Source organism: Mastigoproctus giganteus, chromosome 1, assembly GCF_048544385.1.
Source record: "Mastigoproctus giganteus isolate SK-2022 chromosome 1, ASM4854438v1, whole genome shotgun sequence".
Lineage (NCBI taxonomy): Eukaryota > Metazoa > Arthropoda > Arachnida > Uropygi > Thelyphonidae > Mastigoproctus > Mastigoproctus giganteus.
Genome location: NC_143575.1, coordinates 131461498 through 131478016, shown reverse-complemented (window position 1 = coordinate 131478016; position 16519 = coordinate 131461498). Strand labels below are relative to the sequence as shown.

Sequence of the window (16519 nt, the reverse complement as noted above, 5' to 3'; positions counted from 1 at the left end):
TTCCCTTACGTAAAGGTCCGATCTGGTTTGTCCTACTCTTCTTGGCATTTATATATGTGAAGAATTCTTTATCCCCCCCTCTTTGCTCTGTTTGCTAGTGATTTCTCATAAACTGCCTTTGCCTGTCGAACCTTTTCTGTGGCTCTATTACACATCACCTTGTAGCTGTTATAGGTTTCAGTACTTTTTATTGCTCTGTAACCTTTCCATGCCACCTTTTTTCTGCTCAAGTAATGTGGCAACTTCACTATTCATCCAACTTGGAACCCTTCTCGTGGAGTATTTTTTTAATGGTATATACGCATTCAAGGCATCTGTGATTAATGTTTTAAAAGCGTACCACAGTTCAATTGTATTCATTCTCTGCACGATATCTACCCAGTTAATAGAGGCCATGTAGTACCTTAAGCCATCATAATTTCCTTTTTTGAAATTAAAACCCATTCCTTTGCCTTTTACTTCTGCTACCTCTCTCGTCATCATCCACCGTAGAACTCCGTGATCACTTCCTGCTATTGGTTCCTCTACTGTCAGCCCTGTTATGTCATCTGATTCATGTGTGATGATGAGGTCTAGGATATTCTTTTCTCTAGTATTTTCCCTGACATGTTGATACAAATAACAGTCATCTAGTTGATTTAAAAATTTTGTTCCCCATGTCGAGTTTCCTTCCCATTTACTCCAATCAATTAGAGGCAAATTGAAATCACCCATAATAAGGCATTGACGCTTACTTGCCCATTCCATTTGCATGTAGAGGCTTTTGTCATAATCGTCACAATCACCTGGTCTGTAGATTACTCCTACTCACATTATACCTTTGTTTCCAACTATCTGACACCATACAGACTCTACACTAGCATGTGAAATGTCTGAATCCGGGAAAGCTATCGTCGCACTCAGGCTGCTTCTGATAAGAAGCATTACCTCACCACCCCTTCTATCTACTCTATCCTTCCTAAATATATTATACAAGCCGTGCTGGAACTCATCATCCCCAATTTCCGGGTGGCACCACGTCTCTGTAAGCCGTATTATGTCCGCGTTACTTGTTTTAACCAGCAGTTTGAATTCGCTCATTTTATTGACGACACTTCTAACGTTACTGTATAAACAATTAAGATTTACTGTTCTTGTATATTTAACAACCCTAACACAACCCTTGAAGTTTTTTAGGCTCTCTTCCCTGATAATAGCTACCCGCTCACGTGAAATGTCTTTGCCCCCAGAACATCTAGATAATACGTCCAGTTGGGGTAACAGATAAGAACTCTTAAGGTATGTGCAAGAGTTACTTTGACCAATATTATCAGATAAACGCATGTCAGTATTACACATATCCCCCCTAACTAGCAGTTTCACTGAACCTTTAAGGTATTCTCAATAATACTGGCAAAAACGTTTGCACCACCTTTGTTTAAGTGTATCCCGTCTCTACAAAACAAATTCCTTCTACCTACAAGTGTCAGCCATGCTGATAGAAATTTACCCCCTAAAGCCTTGCAGATTCCTTCAAGTCTTGAGTTAATCGGCAAGGCTCTTAACATATAATCCCTCCTATCGTGTCTGGGCAGAATTGCAGACACATAGACATTATGGCCTAGCTCGCGACATTTCCTCAGCATGGTCCTGTATTTTTCCAACAAATCGTCAGATCGTGTACGTTTAATATCACTTGTCCCCACATGAATAATAATATTTTCTTTACCCCCTTTAAAATCTGACAATCTGTTGGTGACATCATCAATAGTTGCTCCCGGCAGACATACCCTGGTTCTGCTGCACCTATCCTTATTACAAAAAATATTCCCTGTTTCCCTGACAATGGAGTCTCCTAATAAAACAATGTCCTTTTTAACTAGAGTAGTTTGCACTTGGTTTTTCTGTTTTGAGGCTCGAATCGGGTGTGCATCACTTGGTACATTGCTGGAGTTTTGAGTCCCTGACGAGCTCCCAGATGCATTATTCTCGAGGGCAAGCACTCGTTTTTTTCAGGGACTCAAATTGTTCCATCAGTGCACCAAATTGTAATTTAAGATCGGTGCACTCCTTACATCGATCACAAAGAAAAGAATCCCCAGGTGAGGTAGGATTAGTCACCAGGTCGACCTTGGAGAACATTCTACAGGTTCCACAACGGATTAAATCATTACTCACCCGTAAATCGCCATCGGCTATTTCCGTGTGAGTCACGATACCCTGTGACGCGTTTAAGGCAGATCTCGTAACTACCATTATAAAATTAAATAAATATCAATGAAAGTAACTTTAAAAAATTATATCTAAAATATTATTAAAATCAAACAGTTACAGGGAAACCTATAACAAAATAATCCAACAATATCTAAATAAATCAAATATTTAAAAGCACTATTCAAATCTTTGCTTTCAGTGATGTTTCTGGCTTGATACAATCCAAAACTTCTCTGTTCATAACTTTCGTTGTCTGTGGCATGTGAAGCAGCTTTCTCCAGAACCAGAGTTCTAAAATGTAAATTTTTCTTTCTTTCTTTCTTATTTTTTGTAATCTGTAAGTTGCTATAGGAAACACTATAGCATTAACGATTCTGATCTTCGCTGTAAGGCTGATGTCGTTGTCTTTCCAGATCTTTTCCACACTCATCATTGTGCTGTATCCAAGTGAAATTCTTCTTTTAATTTCAGGGCCGGGTTCTCCACCAGTCGATTTTAGATCTAAGAAAGATGAAATCCCGGATAGATTTGACCTCTTCATTGTTAATTTGAACTTCTCCCACCCCAGTTGTTGTCATAATTTTTGTTTTCTTGATGTTAAGCTGCAGTCCCACTTTTTCGTTCCATCTTTAACCATTAAAACCAGTTGTATTAGATCTTCCTGATTTTCTGCAAGCAGAGTTAATTATTGATGCTTCTGCCACCAATTTCCCTGCTGCACACCTTTTCTGATTTCAAACTAGTCTGTATCTCCAAATGTTGTTCTGACGGTTGCTGCTTGCTTGGTGTACAATGATCTTATTAGCTCAACCAAGTGTGCTGGACACCCAATTCTATCAAAGAATTTCACAATTTTTTTGTTTTCAACACAATCAAATGCTTCAGTGTAATTGATGAAGCATATGTATACATAGTAATAGTAACATCTTTTTGAAATTCATGGGCTTTTCCATGATCCAACAGATGTTTGCGATGTGATCACGAGTGCTTCTTCCTTTGTGGAAACCAGCTTGAATAACATCCAGTTTTGTTTCAATGATTCTATACAATCATGCTTGAATGATTTCAATAGAATTTTGCTTGCATGTGATATCAAGGCTATTGTATGGTAGTTAGAGCAATTTTGGGTGTCTTCCTTCTTTCGGATTGGAATAAACACTGATCTCAGGCATACCAACACTACTTAAAATTAAGGAATAATTTGGGGAGGGGGAGACTTCCTATATATGAATTTGATCACATGTGCCCAAAGTTATAAAAACATTCGTAAAACTCTTTTACCCATTACACTAACTACTGGTTCAATTTTTATCATTGTGCTCTGTCCAGAACATGTGCTATATGTCAGATTGACAGTTGCAAAGTCCCTAACAATCACTATGGATCTATTTTCCAAAACTGGACTGTCATGCGGACTTTTTAAAACAGTATCGCCATGCAAATTAAGCCTTTGCCCCTACTGGTAAGAAATTTTATTATTATGAAAATTTCAGCTGTCACATTACTGGGGATTTTGAATGTTAAAATTGCCCAATTTGCATATCACATCAAGTCCTCCCCATATAAAAGTAGGGTGCGTAGTAGCATTACTAGTGGCAAATGATGCAAGAAAGCAAACAAATTATCAGCGGGGAAAAAAACGCTTCTGACATCAACTATCCTTCCCCCTCCAATAAATTTTCTAGTTTTTCTTTGCATTTATTCACTTTCCACTGGCTGAAGGCAAATTTCTGCACACCTGTCCAAGGATCTGGAGCAGCAAAAATCCACATGCATTCCTCTTTAAAATGAGTGTGTGGTGCTCTGATGTCTTTGAAAACATGGTAATTATTAATGATGTGTATTTTGTATGACATTACTCACATTGTAGAATTAATTACGAAAAATTAGGTAACTCTCTAACATCGTTTAGTGAAATTGCATCATCACTATATAGTTGAATTTTTAAGACAACCGAAGATTGAATACGTTAGGCATCATACGTTAGCTTAAATAGATTCAAGGCAGAACTTGACAAACATTTGGAACGAGTGGATGGGTGAAATAAGGGTTTTTTTTTGGCTGATGATACCCCCAGGGGCTCACATCTGGTGAGTATGGGCTTGGCACACCCAGGGTCCTGAGCTGGATATCATCATTCTTCTCTTTCTTGGTGATTCCTTTCTGCTTCTCTCTCTCTCTCTCTCTCTCTCTCTCTCTCTCTCTCTCTCTCTCTCTCTCAGGGTAACATGGGAATTTGTTTGTGGCTGGTGCAGCATAAGCTTCAAGCTTCCTTGCACCATATGGCTAATAATAATAATAAGCTTGCTTTCTTGCACCATGTGCCTTTGCTAATGCTAACAAAAGAAAGCAAGCTTATGCAGCATCAGTCAAAAAAAAAAAAAAAAAAAAAAAAACCCGCTCCCATTTCACCCCTCCGTTCTTTCCAAATACCTGTCCAGCTCACCTTTAAATTTATTTAGGCTATCAACTTCCACAACAAAGAATGGAAGTCTGTTCTACCAACCAACTACTCGCTGGCTAAAGGCAAACTTCCACACATCTATCTTGCATCTGTCTTTCTTCAATTTGAATTTATGCCCTCTCAGGTGATTATTCTCAGCAAGAGGAAGAATCCCACCAACATTGAGCATGCTCAAACCATTCAAGGCTTTATACACCTCAATCAGATCACCTTGCAGGTGCCTAGTCTCCAGACACTGTAATTTGCAAAATTTAAGCTTTTCTTCATAAGAGCAACCCTTTGTTCCATTCACTAATCTTGTTGTCCTCTGTACTTATACAACAGCTCTGCATCCTTCTTAAAATGAGGCCTCCAGACCTGTATACAGTACTCAAAGTGTGGCCGGATCATTGCCTTATACAAGGGGACAATCACCTCCTTATCCCTGCTAGAAAAATTCCTGCTAGAAAAATTCCAAGACACTATGAGCTACTCTTGCAGACCATCTGCACTGCTCAGAAAACTTCTATCTGCCTGCACAATTATCCCAGGTCCTTTTCGTTCTCTACCACTGTCAGTGTAGTAACACAGAGTTGATACGTCACTGTGGGGGTTACTGCTTCCCATATGTAGTACTTTACATTTGTCAGTGTTAAACTTAATTTGCCACCTCTCAGCCCATCTGCTCAACTTTTCTAGATCCTGTTGCAGCAGCGTACTGTCATTAGTGTTCTTAACAACCCTGCCAACCTTCATATCGTCTGCAATCTTGGACATTAAGCTTGATATACCATCATCAATATCATTTATAAATACAGAAAACAAAAATGGACCCGACACTGAACCCTCAGGAACTCCACTAATAACATTAGTCCACGATGAGCAGTGTTCATTGATTACCACTCTCCGTCTTCTCCCACTCAACCATCCCTTTATCCCTAGCAGCAATTTGCCTCCAATGCCACACTGCTCCAATTTTTCAGCAGTCTTCCATGTGCAACAGTATCAAAAGCCTTTCTAAGATCCAAATATATGATATCGAAGTTATGCCCTGCATCCAGTTCCTTTGCGACCACATCATAGTATCCAATCGATGATGCCTAACATACAAATCTATCAATAATAATTCCTAACATACAAACTTTGGTTTGTCTGAAATTTCAACTTCATAGTAATGATGCAATTGCACTGAACAATGCCTCAAACTATGGCATTGTTCAGTGCAAAAATTTTTGGACAGAAAGGTTAGCAACTCTCTCTCTCCACTAGTATATAATAGAAGTAACATTATAAAACTGATGGTAGCAAGATTATTTCCTATAGGAAAGATATGAAAAAGGTGCTAATATATATTTATCCAAAGAAATATGCTTTTGAAAACCTGCATTCAATTGGAGAATTTTAAGAGAAAATTACCAATATTATTGAAAGAATTCCATAGTAAGACTATTATTTTTCTGAAATGTGTGTGTGTGAGAGAGAGAGAGAGAGAGAGAGAGAGAGAGAGAGAGAGAGAGAGAGAGAGAGAGAATCAGAAATAGACATTTTCAACTGCTACTCTAATCTATCTTTCTTGCACAAGTTTAAACTTCATTCCTAATTTTCACAAAAGATAATATGTCGTGTGTATCATGGTGCAATAAATGAAATGATAAATTCTTTGTAAATATCACAATAAATATGAGTTTCCTGACATTTGAATCATTTGCAGATGTACTGTTATCAACTTTTATTGGCAACAGTAACTAAACAATCTTTTTAACACCATGGTAAACTTTCCTGTGAAATTAGTGTGTCTGGCAAGTTAGTTGACACTCCAACTTCATGATGTTTGTCTCTTTTTAGCTCTCATTAGTTTTCACTAATGATTATGCCTGCATAGGATTAATGTCATGCATATTTGATGTGTGTGTGTGTGTAAACTTTTCTTGGTGTTCATCTACTACTCATGTTTACTTATGATAAAACCAGTGAATATTTAAAAGATGTTAGTCTTTGGAATAAATTAAAACAGAAATACTTTTTAAATGAGATGTTCCTGAAGTCAAACTCAACAAACCTTTCAAAGAATGCAGAAAGTTTCCCATGTGGATTATTGGTCAGTAGTGTTGATAGTCATACTACATGTAAGTAAACTGGTAATGGTAACTTAACTTGAATAAATAGGTTAAATTACCTTGAATTGGCAGCTAAAACTTTCCACATGAAGCTTTGATATTTTTTCTTTCAACTAATTATATTTGAAGGAGTTTAGGTAACCTAAACTCATTCAATAACATCACTTTTCCTAGATGGTGACAAGTTATCACCTGATTATTCCATTCCATTGGTCCTTGAGGTTGTCACAGACATTCTCTCAGATATGCTAGACAAGCTGTACTTGCTACCTGGGAGTCTAAAACGCTGATGGAAATGATATTCGGGCGACACTCAAGTCAAGTGGACCCAATTTCGGAAAAGTCTGGATGGTCAGTGAATCCACTGCACCTTCACGATGGTGGGACTGTTAGTAATCCTGAGTTGGGTATAACCTCCATGCACAAGTACATGGTGGGTGACCACCCAGGTGTGAACCAGCATAAGCAGGGGTCGAGGTGTAGCCCACACCACACGGAGGAATGCCGCTCCTCTATGTTACCAGGCAGTACTAGGTGGTAGATGACTCTCATCAACCAGTGCAATACCACCACCACCACCACCACTTTGCTTATTGGAGGCTTGAAGTGGTGGAATCCATGTTTAGTCTCTAGAGCTAAGTTCCAGTCAACCCTTCCCCATCTCTTCCGTCATGCAGTATGATTGATGACTTTTCAGGTTATGATGAACATCGTGGCGAGATCCAATATTCCTTACATTTTGAGGGTACAGCTCTAAAACAGTGTTCGCAGCCGGCCACTAGTTAGTACACCGGACTGAACCTATTGGTAACTCTCTAGGAGGCTTCCAGATCACCTAGGGTATAATCTTGCTACCTCTACCCCTGCCAGATAATGACTGGAGGGAGTCCGAGTAGTATGTATGTATGCGGAGGCATTGTTGACGCCATGTTATGTCAAGGATCTGAGTATATTCTTACCATGTGTACGCCATATCCAAAAATTTCATTACTTCCAACTATTCCATTATTTCATTACTTCCATGTCGCACCCACTTTTTCTTACTATTGAATATGCCATGAATTGTCAAACTAATAGAGCAAACTTATCTGTGAAAAGATCTAAACCTCCCAAACACTTCCTAATTCATTTCACAAATATATGTGGTCTCAATTCTAATCTCAACAATGTCCATTTCCACTTGCAATCTGCCAAACCTCATGTACTTTTTCTGACAGCATCTCAGTTATCGGTTGACTACGCAACTACTGCTCATCTCAGATGCCCAAATTATTCCCTGTATGATTCCTTTTGTCTCAAAGGTGGTACTTGTGCATACGTCCATTCTGAAATTCCTTGTCAGAGACTTGGTAATTTGGAATCTCCTCTCTTCGATCTTCTCTGGCTTAAAATCTCTCTACCTCATTGTGTCGAATTTATCTGTTATCTCCATCGTTATCCCAACTCCACTAATCACTTGGAGCTCTTTGACTTCCTCTCTTTGCAACTTGACTTTTTCAGTCCAACTTTCCTAACAGTGAGGTAATTTCCCTCGGTGATTATAATGTTCACAACTCCAGCTGGCTTCCGTTTTCTAGTCACACCGACCCAGCTGGTAGAGATGCTGAGGCTTTTGCAATTAATAATGAACTTGCACAGATTGTTCATTTACCTACAAGAATACCGGACAATCCTAATTATTCAGTCAACATGTTTGATCTTTTTCTAACAAACAACCCTTCTAAGTACACGGTCCAAAGGACCTGAAGTGCCCAAAGGACCTCCAGATCACAACTTGGTGATTGTCTCTTCTCCAATGGAGCCTTTATCTCATGGCTATTCCCAACCTTGGCATTACAAGAATGCAAAATGGTATGACCTGCGAGATTTCTTTTCTTCTTTTCCTTGGTCGGATTACTGTTTCAAAACTTCTGATGTCAACGTTCTGATGTCCAAGTTTGCAGACGATACAAAGGTTGGCAGGGTTGTTAAGGACACTACTGACACTATGCTGCTGCAAAAGGATCTGGAAAGGTTGAGCAGATGGGCTGAGAGGTGGCAAATGAAGTTTAACATTGACAAATGTAAAGTACTACATATAGGAAACAGCAACCCCAGATCAACTCTGGGGTTGCTGTTTCAACGTATCAACTCTGTGGTACTACGCTGACGGTGGTAGAGAATTAAAAGGACCTGGGGTAATTGTGCAGACAGATATGAAGTTCTCTGAGCAGTGCAGACGGGCTGCAAGAGTAGCTCATGGTGTCTTGTCAATGACATTCAGGAATTTTTCTAGCAGGGATAAGGAGGTGATTATTCCCTTGTATAAGGCAATGGTAAGGCCACACCTTGCTGTATACCGGTCTGGAGGCCTCATTTCAAGAAGGATGCAGAGCTGCTGGAATGAGTACAGAAAAGGGCAACAAGATTAGTGAATGGAAAAAAGGGTTGCTCTTACGAAGAAAGGCTTAAGTTTTGCAAATTACAGTGTCTGGAAACTAGGCACCGGCGAGTTGATCTGATATAGGTGTATAAAGCCTTGAATGGTTTGAGCATGCTCAATGCTGATGGCATTCTTCCTCTTGTTCAGAATAATCACCTGAGAGGGCATAAATTCAAATTGAGGAAAGACATATGTAGGATAGATGTGTCGAAACTTGCCTTTAGCCAGCGGGTAGTTGGTTGGTGGAACAGACTTCCATCCTTTGTTGTGGAAGTTGATAGCCTAAATAAATTTAAGGCTCAGCTGGACAGGTATTTTGAACGAACGGAGGGGTGAAATGGAAGTGGTTTTTTTGGCTGATGCTGCATAAGCTTGCTTTCTTGCATCATATGCCTCTATTGATGCTAATACTAAATGCTAAAAACATTTGCTGAGATTCCTGTCAGGGAAATTATTCTTGCAAGCATGGGATCCTTTATCCCACACTCCACTTTAAAATCTCGTCCTTTATCTAAATCTTGCTTTTCCAATAAATGTGCTAAGGCTGTTCAAGAGAAGAATGTTGCATATCGTAATTGGCTTGTTTCTAATTCTTCAGTTTATTTCCTGCCTATACCAAAGCTTGCAACAATTGTAAATCAGTTATTAATCTAGATTATTTATTAATTTTTATATGAATAAATAATTAATAGCTGCTAATAAATAATTATTAGAAGTTATTAATTTTCTATTCTTAGCCTGTTCAAACTCTAGTTTGAACAGGCTAAGAATAGTTTGAACTTGCTTCTTGCCCTAATCGTAGCCAAGCATTCTGGTCTCTTGCCAAAGCTATTGGCCGCAACTTTTGTCCATCTCTGCTCCCACCTCTGTCCAAATTAGATGGTTCTGTTGTCACTTCAGCCAAGGATAAAGCTGACATGCAAGCATCCCATTTTTCTTCAAACTCATGTATTAATGATCTAGGTAAAACACCTCCACCATTCCCAACACGCTCCATTCAATGCCTCCTGTGGTCTTCCATCAAAAGGATGTCAGAAGGATTTTGATGAATCTTGATGCTAAGAAAGCTCCAGGTCCTGATGGTATTTCTCCACTTGTTCTCAAAACCTGTGCTTGCTCCTGAACTTACTCCTATTCTTTGCTGCCTTTTTTCACTTTCTTATTCCAAAGGTGTTTTTCCTTTCACTTGGAAATTTTCTCATATCCAGCCAGTTCCTAAAAAAGGGTGATAAATCCTTCCCATCCAATTACCGTCCCATTGCAATTACTTCTCTTTCTAAAGTAATGGAGAAATCAATTAACTGCCAACTCTTAAACTACCTAGAAATGTTCCGTCTGATCAACGATCGCCAGTATGGATTCTATCAGTGTCGATCCACTGGTGATATGCTGGCTTATGTTACCTATTTATGGACTAATTCACCGAACTACTTGTGGTTTGGTGAAACACAAGTAGTTGCTCCTGACATCTCAAAGGCTTTCGATCGTGTTTGGCATAAAGGTCTTCTAACCAAGCTTCCATCTTATGGTTTGCCAACTGTTTATCCAGTTTTCTCTCTGATCACTCATTGAGGGTGATGGTAGATGGCTCTCTGTCTTCTAACTTCTCCACTAATGCCAGTGTCCCCCAAGGTTCAGTTCTTTCCTCCACTCTTTTCTTCTTATATATTAATGACCTTCTTCCATTGACTAGAAATCCTATCCATAGTTTTGCCGATGATAGCACATTGCATTCCACTTTCCATTTTGAGAAACTTTGCCCTCCTCAATCAGCTTCAACTTTTCGAAAATATGCTACCAATTCCTTAAATGCCGATCTTCAGGTAATTCTCCAGCGAGGCAAAGACAACTTAATTGATTTCAATTCTAAAACTCAATCTTGTCTTATATCTTGCAAAAAGTATTCTTCTACTCCTATGCTTTTCTTTGGTGACACTCTGATTTATAGGCAAAATGATATATCTCTTTTGGGGATTACCCTGACTTCTAATCTCTCTTGGCACAAGCACATTACAAATATTTCTTCCTCTGCATCTAAAAAACTTGGTTTTCTCTTTTGCTCTCGCCTTTACTTTTCTTCCAAACAGCTGCTCACTCTGTATAAATTGCAAATCTGCCTTACCATGGAATATTGTTCCCACATCTGGGGTGGTACCCCCAAAACTTCTCTCAGGCTTCTTGATTTCATTCAGAAGAGGGCAGTTAGGTTAATTAATGATTGATCTCTAACAGAGTCTCTCCATTCGCTGTCTCATAGACATACTGTTTCTGCTGCAGGCCTCTTCTACAGATATTTCCATGGGCACTGTTCTTATGAATTGGCTTCTATAATTCCCGCTCGCTCGCTCTCTCTCTCTCTCTCTCTCTTTCAAAACAGTCCGAACATGTGCAGCCACCAGCCAACATCCATTTACTGTCCAACTTCAAACTCACAGAACCAACTTTTTATCTTCCTCATTTATTCATTCCTTCATACGTATTTCCTGAAAATTTCAGTCTACAGAAGTCTCCAATGTCAACAAATATTTTCTTTCGCCTTCTCAACCTCTAACCCAGCATGGTACTAAGTACTATAGGTTCTAATACCGCTCATGTTTGGGGTTTACATAAAAAAAAAAAAAAAAAAAAATTTCAGGTACCTAACCTTATTTAATAATGTTAGATTATCTAAAAGGTCAGGTCACCCAATTTATTAAATAGACCAATTATTAAATTTATTAAATATTATTTATTAAATAGACAATTATATTAAAAAGACATTATTAAATAGGCTTATGTATTTAAAGATCATAAATTCTGAATAATGTTAAATGTGTGCCTGACAATATGATGAAAATATGAGCTGCCAGTCATTGTTAGTAAGAACCAGTGGCAGATGAATCTGATGTGTGATTACTATGCAGCTTTTATATGGAGGACACTGATGATCGAAAAGTTTTGCCAGAGAGCTCTGAAGAAAGCAGCATCTTATTATTGAATAAAATTTTCTTTTATTTATGACGGTGCTATGATCAATTTCCATAATGTAACCATACATAAGTGTTATTGTAATAAAGTTAGATTATGTAAATTTGCAAAAGGAGAAGCCCACAATCAAGAAATGAATAAAGAAGAAAGCAGCAGAAGCACAGGGTAATAATGCTTTATTATCACATGGAACAAATGAAATCAATTTATACTTGTTTCATACTTTTGTCAATTTCAATAATCTATAACATTGTTATTATGTTAAGGTAAGGTTATCGAAATTTGTGAAAGGAGAAACATGTAATTGAGAAATTCAAGCAGAAGAAAGCAAAGACAGTACAAGGCACTGGCAACGACTGTCATGTGAAAGATTATGATTGCAGTGTGTTATTTTAGAAACAAAAATTGGCGAAGGTAAAGAAAGCCTGCATGAGAACGATGAGAAACGTCGGATAACTTACGCGTAAAATTAGTTAGCCGATACGGCACTCTAGCGCTGCTCACTCGGTAAACAGACGGTAGGTGTTATCGGTCTGGAGCAAAGTCGAGAACGATATACTGATTGACAGGTAGGCGTGGCAAACGACGTGCTCTGATTGGTGTGCGAACACAACACATGATAAAATCGGTTTAGTATCAATGTAGCAGCACTAATGGTAATTTGTCCTAATCGCACATGCCCTAACATTTACTGTAATGGTGAAAAAAGGTCAGGTTACCTCGACTTGAATCCCATGGGAGCTTGAACCCCTCCCGAAATGGAGGGGTAACCTAACCTTTTTTCTTTAGAATCAGTCATATTTAGAAATACATTCATAAAAAAATAAATTTTTTTATGACTATTTTTATTTTCTTGTTCAATAATATGCCCTAACAGTGAAAAAAGGTCAGGTTACCTCCACTTGAATCCCATGGGAGCTTGAACCTCTCCCGAAATGGAGGGGTAATCTAACCTTTTTTCTTTAGAATCATGAGTGGACTAGCACATAAATTGTTTATTAATAAAATATTACTTTTTTATTACTGTACTTTTATTTTCAATGACACTCACGGGGAAATTTCTTCCATCTTTAAAAGATTCATCGCTACTATTACCTGTTCACCGTTCATTACAAAACCATTATGCACCGTTCTTTACTGGTAGGTAAATACACATCATAATGCCAACCAATGACTACACAGTAGCTTGTCATCTGTTGCGCCCATCACCAATCATTTCATTGTTTGCCACGCCTACCTGTCAATCAATATATCCTCCAGACCGAGCAGCACTAGAGTGCCGTATCGGGAAGCTAATTTTCCGCGTAAGTTATCCGACGTTTCTCGTCGTTCTCACGCAGCCTTTCTTTACCCAAGCCCAAAAATTATACTGCCTCCCATTCTATGAAACATTATCTTCTTAACAGTGTATTACCTTAGAAATAAAAATTTGGTCTTTCACCTCATTCAATATCCTAAAAAATTTCTCTGGCCAATATTAACTTATTTTAGGGAGTTTCCAGAAGAAGTAGTTAAGTTGCCGAGTTAAGGCTTGCAGTCTGTGATTAAGAATGACAACAGCTCTGTATGTGTAAGTTATGCTGTCAGCTTTCAATCATGATTATTAGAAAACAGTGCAAATTAAAAAAGAGATGAATATCACATGAATTTCACAAAAATAGTTTTCCGTGGCATTAAAAATAATTTAGTTAGCTCAGGCCCTTTTTTTTCAGTATTTTGGTGTCAATGTCTACCAACTCTCTCATGAGGTGGAAGTACTACTGAGACAGCTGTCAAAGGGATGACTTCTTAAACAGAAATATACTTCATTACACATTGTATCTCATTGATAATCAAAGTTGGCTACTTATGAAAAAATTAAAATTATGAAAAAACAAGATTTTTTCTCAGGATCAAAACAGATCAGATATACTATTTTACATGAGTTTATACAAATTTTAAAAGCAAGCCAAACAGTTAGTTTAAAGGATAGAAAGTAAGTTTGAAAAAGAATGTCCATTATATCTAACTTGGTGATGGTGGTGTGTTGTCTGACAGCAGACCCTCAAAAATAATGTTCCCATGTTAACCATTAAATAATGATTAAAAATCCAAAATTTTTTTTACCTTCCTAAATACAAACAAACTTTTATTGTAATAGTTTCTGAAGGTCTTTTTTTTTTTTTTTTTTTTACAGTTATCATGCAGGAACTGTATGCAAGAACCTGTCAGGAAATCTGTCACCATCTACAACTGTTTGACTTTTTTTGCTTGAAGAGTGGCATGGTACCAAACAAGCCCCAACACTGTTTGTTTGTAGTTTCAGGTTACTTGTTTTTCTTTTTGGATTAGTTCAATAAATACTTACAGTCTTACTTTAGTTGTTTTTGAAAGATTTATTATTGTTTCCATGTGACTAAGATGAGAACATGAAACTCTATATTCTCTCAGGACAGACATTCTGCAGGAAGTACATATGTAATTTAAAATTTCACATGCAGCTAAGCATGCCAAACTTGAAATAATTTTTAAATAAACCTGACATGAAAATAACTCATAATGCCAAATATATATACATTTTTTTCATTTTTTAATACTGTTTATATATATATTAAGCTGAAATATATGTATATGCTTGAAATTTTGCACATTTAACAGTATTTTAAACAGGAAAATGCATTTTTGTAATTTTCAGCAGAATTATTATTTTTTTGAAAAAAAAAGTGTAAAACACATTAGCATGTTTTAAAATTATTTATTTTTATTAAAACTTAAAAAGTACATACAATAAGTATTACAATTCATTATGAAAAGATGAAATATTGGCATTATTTAAGGAGAATTCAAATAAACCCAATGTATTTTCTAGAAATAACAAAAGAAAGTTGGGCACCTATCAGGTAATCCTCCAATTTCATTTTCATAAATGACATCGACAAAGGGATAGAAGGCGTGTTGTCCAAGTTTGCAGATGATGTAAAGATTGGTAGAGTCATTAATGATCAGTGACAAGCAGCACTCCTTCAGGATGTCTTGAACAGATTTCAAAGATGGTCAGAGAAGTGGCAGCTATGTTTTAATGCAGCAAAATGCAAAGTTACTTGGGGAATAGCAACCCCAAAATAAATAATACACTTGGTGGAGTTAAATTACAAAACAGTGGAGAAAGAAAGGGATCTGGGAATTATGATACGTACAGATATGGAGCTTTCTGAGCAGCGCAGAGAGGCAATCAGAAAAGCCCGTGGTGTCCTATCGATGATTTATTGAATGTTATCCTGTAGAGATAGGGAGGTCTAATTCCACTGTATAAGGCAATTGTAAGACCATATTTGGAACACTGTGTTCAAATATGGAGACCTCATCAGAGCTTCTTGAAAGAGGCCAAAGATGGGCAACTTAAATGGTGAGATTGGAAAAAGGACGACCATACTAGAAAAGACTTCAGTTAAGTGAGCTACAGAGTTTGGCAACCAGGTGACCTGATTGAGATTTATAAGGTTCTGAGAAGAATTAGTAAAATGAATGATGGTAATGATGGAATTTTCATCGTTATAAAGAATTCCAGAACTAGGGGCCATAAATTAAAATTACAGGGGTTGAGGTTTAGATTAGATTATTAAGTTTTCTTTTAGCCAGTGAATTGTTGATTGCTGGAACAAGTTGCCCTCACAGGTAGTTTGAGGTTGGCAGTTTGAATAAATTCAAAAGTCAACTGGATAGTTATCTATATTAGGAGGGATGCATATAATTTGTATTTGCTTATCTGCTTGAAAAGCCTGTAGCCTCCTTGCACTATATGACTAATCTATTACTATTTCCGAACAGGTGCTATCGCTGCTAGGTTAAATTATATAAAATTATATAAAAATTTGTTAGATTTTAAGTACTTACATAACCTTCTGGATGGAGTTTGATCAGAAAGCGCTTTCTCTTGAAACTAAGTTTGCGAATTTTTGCCCAAGAAAATGTGTTAATTTTGGTGAAATTCTGAAATACTAACACACCCATATGAGCAACTGCCAAATTAAGGGGCACTCCTTCATGATCCTATAATAAGAATAGGGTTTTAATGTTTTAATCTAGAATTCAGTTATTCAGTCAAGAGACATTAAAAAATGTTTCTTGCCACCTGTAGATCAATATTTTAAACTTCACTTGTGATAAAGAGGATATTTATTTTTAAATATCATTAAAAGTATGCAGGAAACTTTTTTTTCTTAAACTATAATAGCTGGATATGATTCAAAACCATAACCAGAAATCCCACTGACCGACTGTTAGATTTTAAAAGGAGTAAAGATACCGTAATTATTTTTAGTGGAAAATGTATTAACATCTATCTGTGGGTATATATTAAATTTAATAATTTAAAATATTACATTTTTTAATTAATAT

At 37.2% G+C, this 16519-nt stretch overlaps 1 protein-coding gene across 1 annotated transcript in view; it reads right to left on the bottom strand.

Annotated features, from left to right (window-relative positions):
- LOC150091141 (FERM, ARHGEF and pleckstrin domain-containing protein 1-like) overlaps nt 1–16519 on the bottom strand; it is a 331643-nt gene that overhangs the window by 72568 nt on the left and 242556 nt on the right. Inside the window, exon 8 of the mRNA XM_090387751.1 lies at nt 16016–16171. Coding sequence (XP_090243877.1) covers nt 16016–16171 — 156 coding nt within the window. The remainder of the gene's footprint in view (nt 1–16015; nt 16172–16519) is intronic.